The 8025-nt window shown below is 40.2% G+C and overlaps 1 protein-coding gene across 1 annotated transcript; it reads right to left on the minus strand.

Moving 5' to 3' along the window:
- Positions 1 to 1015: 1015 nt before the first annotated feature.
- RWDD3 (RWD domain containing 3) lies at positions 1016 to 2743 on the minus strand (the record flags this gene model as incomplete). The annotated part of the gene is made up of 3 exons (XM_010132411.1): positions 1016 to 1353; positions 1452 to 1567; positions 2255 to 2743. Coding segments are annotated over 3 exons (720 nt in total), but the record flags the coding sequence as incomplete, so codon positions are not given.
- Between the last annotated feature and the right edge of the window lie 5282 nt (positions 2744 to 8025).

The raw sequence follows: 8025 nt of genomic DNA on the forward strand, positions 1-8025 counted from the left end.
AGACTGTGATACAGGCTGTGCTGAGGTACCTTACTGTTCTCTTTCCAGAAAAGCGGGGCATTTGAAAGTAAAGATCTGGCTGTGGACATAAAACCCACGTGGCAAAACCTTACAACATTTTGATCTGCAGAGACATACTGACACATTCTGGACAATTTATCTAGTCTTGCTAGAGAACAGTATCAGGTCAAATAGGAGCCAAAGGACATCCATAATTATAAGTATCCAATTCTCCCTAGGCAAACAGAACTTGCACAACATATTTTGTAAAAATTATGTATAGAATTTATAACAATATACTGAAGTAAAATACAGACTACTGATAAAAAAGTTTATAAGCTGGCCAAGGCCACTGACCAGTTAAAAAAGAAAAATGCTAAAGGTAAGGAAATTTTAATAGGGAGTTATAAATCACCAGCTTCTCAAATGACAGAAGACTTAACAGAGATCTTGAGAGACAGAAGACTGAAGTCTGTAAATATACTGCTGACAGTTTAATTGAATCAAGACATCTAAAGATGCACACACAGTAAAACCAGATAAAGTGCAAAAAGGAATCTGTAAACTATCAAAGAAAATATTACAATTGGCTTTCTCTTAGCCTTTTAATCAATTTAAATTCTCCACTTGGGTGTTTTTATACATTTTAGAATAAAAACTAACATTCAAACAGACACTTCTAAGTTTTTTCAGGCCCCAAGTGACATGAGCTTTTTCTTTAAATCAACAGTCTAGCATTTATAGTCAAATAAATGGAGAAGGAAAAGTTCACAAATGAGCACTTAAGGGATATTAAGTATATGCTGTCCTCACGTATTCAAATCCGTGTTTGCTGTGCTTTCTATGGAAACATCCTTCACATAAGCTTCCAAAGCAAAATTAATCATGCTTTCTAGCAGGCCATTATGAAAAACCACTACCACGAGAGATAAATACCAAAAACATTGAAAAAAGGGGACTGCAAAACAGTCTAACTAGAAGACTATTATTCTAACATCATTTCTTCCCAATCTCTCATGCTTGCTGTGCAATTATAACAATTAACTCTATATTCTTTGGAAAAAGTTATCAACACATAAATTCTTAATGTTTGAATGGCATTATCCTTCTTGCAAGGGAATGGCTACTTCTGGCATTTCCTGCAGAAATGTTTTTTGTCACGTTAATCCTTTTATCTTCCATCGGCATCTGCAGTCAACTACTGCTTTGGTCAGAGAGTCCAGTGTTTTCTTTTAATTTTATTTTAAGAGAGGAGGCACAAACTCAGAGAAAAGAGCTGCAAGTCCTGCAGTTTCAAATTCCTTTTGTAGCTCATCCCGTGCTGAATATTCTTTGACTTCAAACGTCTGAAACCTACATTGTAAAAGGGAAACTCATGAATATGCTTAGATTTGTCAGAATGTAATTATTGATTCTGTTACTTTTCTATCCGTAACAGTACTAAATTATACCTTTTATGCTGTGACTGTACTTCTGTCTCACAGAGTACGCTAATCATTTTTTCTTTGCATTTCTTTCCACTTGAGTCCACATCGACCTTAGAAGTTTTCTGAAGAATCAAGTACTCCTAAATGACAAAAAAGAACAAAAATACTGAATGTCATCTAATTCTTTGAAGTTCAGTAAAATGCAAAAATCTATATGAAACATACAGATTTTTTTCAGAACATAGCAATCAAACTTTGAAAGTGCCCATCTCAAAAAGAACATGACTGTTTCTATTCATCAGCTTGTAAGTCAAATGCAGTCTTAAGTGAATTACAGAACATGAGTTTGAAAAGCTGAAGCACTCCCCTCCAGTATCACCACAAAAACATGCCTAATGCGGTGGAAGTTCCTAAGTACAGACAAGAAGCTCAAAGCCCATGTGGAGCATCATGGGGCCTAAGTTAAGGAAAGAGACAGTTAACAATGAGCTACAAATATGCCTGTTATTAATTTCTCACCACAAATTTTCTGTTTTCTGCATCGTTTGGGAAATACCAGAGGCTGAACCTAGGCATATTACAGTCAGGAAACACAGGGAATACAGTGGTATAATTACAGCGGGAAGCAAAGCAATAGAGGCTACAGGTGTACCACTGGTTTCTTTCTCGTTCTTAAATACAGAATAAAGTTGTTGGGCCTTCCCACTCCCCTAATGATCAACCTGCTTCCAAAAGTGTTACTCTTAGAAAAACACACACAAAATATTCAGACCCATAGGTTTCAGTGGTAAATCGATAGAACTAGTCAACATTCATTGTTCCTGCACCTTAATGCTGCTCCTGTCACCCTGAAGAAGAATCAATATTATCTTGCCCATGAACATCAGTCTTCCAGTCAGCCTTAGATCTGAAGCCCATTTTTCCACAGTTTTGACATATTTTGCCTTTGCTCTCATGTGATCTAAATGCAAAAGGAGCATCCAGATACCATCCTCTGTACTTGTTCCGTTTGACAAAGTACTTTTTTCATTGCAAACTGTTGCTGATGGCTTAATGACGTATTTCAGATGCTGCTGTATCCAAAGAATCAGATCGTGTACCACGGGTTCAGAAAGATGCTTCTTTGCTTGCTCAAGTAATTTATCTTTCACATCCATACATTGGGCCCTTGTAAGCTGGTCTGAGTTAACAGAAATATCTGGTAGAGTTGATGGATAATTGACTGGCAAATGAAATAACAGCTTTAAGAGTACATCTGTATCGAGCAGGTCTTTCACGCTGATTTGGATTCTGAATGTGATTCCATGTGTCTCTGGAAAGGTACCAGAAAATAAACATTAATAGTTTGCTTGAAGTTGAAATACATATATATTACTAAGTCATGTTATTTTCTTCAACAATTCACCTCAAATGACTACCATTCTATATAAAACAAGGTGGGGGGTACGTTGCAGGGTGGAGGGTTGCAACCAATGGCTCAAGCTATACTTGCAGGGAATCTTGAGATGAAACACTTTCATATCACACTACAAGGAAAGTTATTAACACATTCTAAAAAACACTGTCTCACTTAGAAACATGTAAGTCAGCTACTACAGCTCAACAGCACCAGGAAGGACAACCAAAAAAAGAGACTTTTCTGGATGGACTCACCACTGCCCTTACTTTGCTCCTAGAGAAATCTGTAAGACTTCTAACACCAATACCAGGGCAAGGCAAACAGACTTCTATTGAGTATTTTTAAGACAAACATTCAAAAGCATTTCTACACTATAGAGAGACTTGGAAAGAAAACAGTCAGGTTCTTTTGTCCCCTGCAACTTCCAGAGAAATTATGTTTAAATCTCTTCTGCCAACTTCACTACATTTACAACAGTTGGATTGACATAATGAAAACTGTGCATCCACTTACATAAATTTATGTGTACATGTCTGCATATCTACTTAAAACCTGTTGGTTTAGAACAGAATTATTTTCAGAGTGAAACGGATACCTCCAGTATGTCACAGGAAGGGCAAAAACATCCTCTTGATAAATCACATGATCAAAAGATGGTGAATATGAAAGTTATGTACAGTAATACTTGCAAAAAAAAATTCCTTGTCTAAGACAGGTTTCACAGAAAAACAATATGAAACTTCATAAAGTGAAAAGCAGGAACAAAGACCTAACATACTTTCACTCCTCTGCCATGAGGAAAGAGGGTATCAGATAAAAGATGATCTTCTTCAGATGTTCTCTGCTTCACCTCTTTGATGCATTCTAAGTACTTCACACCTTTTCTTTCAAAAATTGCCAAAATGTCAGGCTGATTCATTTTATGAGGGCAGGAGAAGCCAGATTTGAAAGGCAGATTAGAGCAAAGCGGAGTTTCAGAGGAGCTCTTTTGAAGTGACCTGCCTTCTTCTCCCCCTACCTTATCCTACCTTCCTTTACATGACAGTTAGTTGAATTATGTTTGATTAGAATTGCTGATGCCACTAACCAGCCTCAGTGCTCTCTATGATTTTATATTTGAACCATACTAAATACATGAAAGAACCAAAAAGTGACTTGGACAGACAGAAGCACTTTAGACAGCTTAGCCAAGGGCTTGTTTCCAAACCTTCTTCCTGGGTCACACAAAGAACTCTCCAGGTCACAGCAGTCACAAAATAAAATAGGTAATCCCTCCAAACCAATATCAAACTCTAGTGTTAATACTAGTCTCCAAACATCTAAAAAAAAAAATCACTGCCTAAACAGAGTCAAATTCAGTGCTGAAAGCAGGGGATGCAAATTCAAATTAAATTACACCCAACCGTGCCCATATCTACAGGCACTATGTGTCAAAGCCACGTTCCCTGTCAACAGAAGTTGTTCTCTGGTCTTCCAAGACCCTATAAAAGGCTCTAGTTCCAGACCATTTTTAAGGCAAGTTTATTCCACAAACACCAGCCTTGGAAGAGGCTCTAGTCTCCACGGCATCCATCTGCCAACATGTGGCCCTTGCTCATGGGCAGTAGCTACACAACAGGACCTCAAGCCTTCAAATTCCTATCTCTGCCTTCCGCTGCCCTGACAAACGCTTCTCACCGGGCACCAGTAACAATAGCTCCTCTGCCACTGCACTAGGCTGGGTACACATAATCACACACGTAAGAAGAAACGCCTGCACTGCACATCCTGGGACCTCTAGCACCCTCTTGTCTATCACGAAGGGTCTCCACACACACCTGAGCATCACACCGCACACAGGCGGTGACTGCTGATCCACCTCCTTCCAGCTTCCCCTTACACAGGGCAGCCCCCGCAGGTCTGTAGCCAGCTGGAAGCAAGCCGTGTTTGGCTGAATGGTGTTAACATTATTATATTCTGTCCATGAAACTTTGTTTTAAAGTACGTTGCCAAGAAATTTTAACATGCACAACCCATAAATGAGTTGAAGAACTTTGCGCTATTGCCAGCTTAATTACAGTGACAGAAAAACATGTTATCTTTCTGATAATCCTCCTAGGAATTTTCCCACTAGCTTGTCATAACAGATCTCACCATCTCAGAAGTAACTGAGGGAGATAAACAGACAGGCCAACTTTGTCCCTTCAGCAAGGGCCTCCTGATGCAGTGATCATATTCTTACACCTGCAACAATCTCACACCTTTACCTGTGATTATGAACTAACAACCCGAGGACAGCAGCGCAGCCTCGTGTGCCAAGGGGCATCACCCTGAGCCACTGTGAAAAGCCCAGCCATGCTCATTTACATCCACTTCTACAACTTACTTTTAAAAAAGGAGGATCGGTTCAAAACATTTGTGGGGCTACAGCATCAAAAGTGTATTTAAACGTTCCAGCATCCATTTTCTGCACCAGCGCTGCAGAGGGCTGGCAGAACAAAGAGCAAACCACTGTTGCCCTGTGTAACAAGGCTCTAAAGAAATATTTCCTTTGTTTGCACATGCTACAAGGTCTGAGTTGTCTTCATAGCAAAATGGTGATTATTTCTGAAATAAAAGGTTGGGTATGGCTGTTCCGCTGGCATTTAATGCGCTAATAAGCCTAAACTCGATACATTTTAACTCATTTTCCCCCCATAGCTGCATGCTTATCAGTATATTTAGCTCTAGCATACTTCAGATTTTTTTCTTACGTTCCAAGTCAAACAGACAGATATCCCCCTCCTCTCCTGCCCAAAGGCATTTTATGCAACACATGCAGTCTATTTTTAAATTCAGAAAATGGCATCTACTAATGTACAAGCCTAGAATATATAAATATATTTTTATAGCAAGCTTGGTGAGCAAACCAAGAGAGATTAACAAGCAAATTACGGATTTTAATCTGTAATGCTAATCGTTGTGAATAGATATGTGGAGTTAAAAAGATATGCTGTAATTAATTTATTTAAATTCATCAACACACTGATTTTGATAAAAAACATATTTTACATTCTGAATACTTCACTGTTAGATTCCAGAAAGCCGAAGCTTTTAGCATACCAAGAGACCTGCAAAAGCGTTTTCTCAGATTCCTCAAAAGCATAAATCCCCCACGGCCTCCTTTTTGATCCTGTGGATCTACACACAAATTACTCTTAATGTGTTAGACACAGCATAACGTAATAGTCTTACTGGAGGTTACTTCTGTGCACCATTTGTCAATACATTTTATGTGGTTTGAAAAGATATAGCAAATGTAAGCTAATGAATACAGCAAAAGTTACTTGTATGTAAACTACGGGATTTTGTAGCTTCACCATGAAAGAGAAGTAAATTCCCAAAGTAAGAAAACTACCAATAATCATTGTTGTCAATAATCTTTTCAATGGAAATCAACCAGATATGCGTGATCCTAACCCATCGTGAACAGAGCCTGGCTAAGGGCCCTGCAAGGTCACATAACATCAATATAAATATAACAGCCTGTTCCTGTTGTGCATCACTGGCACTTCACTTCATGTTCCAGGAAGCTTTCTAAGCTTTTCTCATCCTGGTAACTTACAAGCACAAACTCATTTTTCTGTACAGGAAGCACAGAGAAATACATGTTTATATTTCTCTAACAGGTCTGGAGGACCAGAGGTGCACACGCAATGTTGAGATACATTCACATTTTTAAAATCAACTTCTGTTAAGCCTGCACACTGCATCTTCAAACTATGCCTGAAATAACATTCCTGAACTTTTTGACTGTAAGAAAATAAAACCAAATGAAAACATTTCATCAGTCATATTTTAAAAATAACTCTAAATACAAATTTTAAAAAACGGCAGAATTACCTGCCTGCACTGGAGCAAGAGGTGTGTCATGCAGATCCAGACACAAAACAATTCTGCTTTTTGATTATCTGTTAATTATGGAGACATTAATGTCCTCATCCCTCTGAGGCTGTCTACACACAAAGTCCTCTTTTCAAATAACCACTTGCTGCTCTGTGCCAATCTATTTCAACAACTATTTTAAAATAAAAGTTTAAGGTTTATTCAACTCATTTCTTAGTAACTTTTTAGTTGAAGTGAGTGACTCAAGCGCAGCCATGTGTAACTTCACACCGAGGCAGCACAAAGTTTTCATAAAATCACAGAATGGTCAAGGGCGGCAGGGACCTCTGGAGGTCGTGTCCCACCTCCCCACTCAAGCAGGGCTACCTACAGCATGCTGCGCAGGGCGATGTCCAGATGGCTTTTTGAGTATCTCCAAGGATGGAGACTCTGCAACCTCGCTGGGCAACCTGTTAGTCAGTGCTCAGTCACCCTCACAGTAAAAAAGCATCTCCTTATCAATCCCGGTTCTTTTGGGTTGAATACATAAGCAGACAAAACCTGACAGCAGGTCACTGGATCCATTTTTAACAGCATTCTCCAGAACTTTACTGCGGCCCAACCAGCAGGATGCTGCCTGCTGCTTGCGGCTCTGCTGGGAAGCTGAGAAGCATGCTGCAACAGCTCCCAGGACACCAGGGAACAGCAACACAACACACGCATAAAACGTCTGTGTATACATACACGTGTATCTCCAGCAAGTATATAGGAAAGTTGCCAGATCCGTGGTAGGCGTGAAGCAAAATTCACTTGTGCCCTGGCTGTGAACAGACATACAACCTGACATATCCCACCTGACACTTTCTTCAAGCTTGATAGTAATTGCTGTCGTACAGTGGAACTACTGAGATTTATTCTCCCTTACTGAAGGGACACCTTCACAACATGGGGATGGTACAGACCGGTAAAAGTAATCTCTTAAAATTATGTTCTGATCAGCGGCGTCCACGGCTGGCGCAGAGAACATGGAGTAACGGTGTCTACGCTTCCTGCATTCCTCACCCACAGCATGCTGCAGCGGCTGCTCCCCATACAAACCTCACCTTCCCACCCACAGCAAACAGGAGAGATGAGCCCTAGCACCCTGTAAGAGCCACAGCCACACGCCTACTGCTGAAGCTGGAGAACATCTAGCACGCCACCAGGCCCAGAGCACAGCCTCACCACCGGAAGAACAGCAGCGAGGACCCGAGGCTTCTCACGCACAGCAACAGCTGCACCCCTCCCCATTAAACATGACAGGAGAAACGCCCGGCCTGTTACAGGCATGACATGCGACTGCTTCTCCACCCAGAG

This window comes from Buceros rhinoceros, unplaced genomic scaffold, assembly GCF_000710305.1.
Source record: "Buceros rhinoceros silvestris isolate BGI_N320 unplaced genomic scaffold, ASM71030v1 scaffold11803, whole genome shotgun sequence".
NCBI lineage: Eukaryota > Metazoa > Chordata > Aves > Bucerotiformes > Bucerotidae > Buceros > Buceros rhinoceros.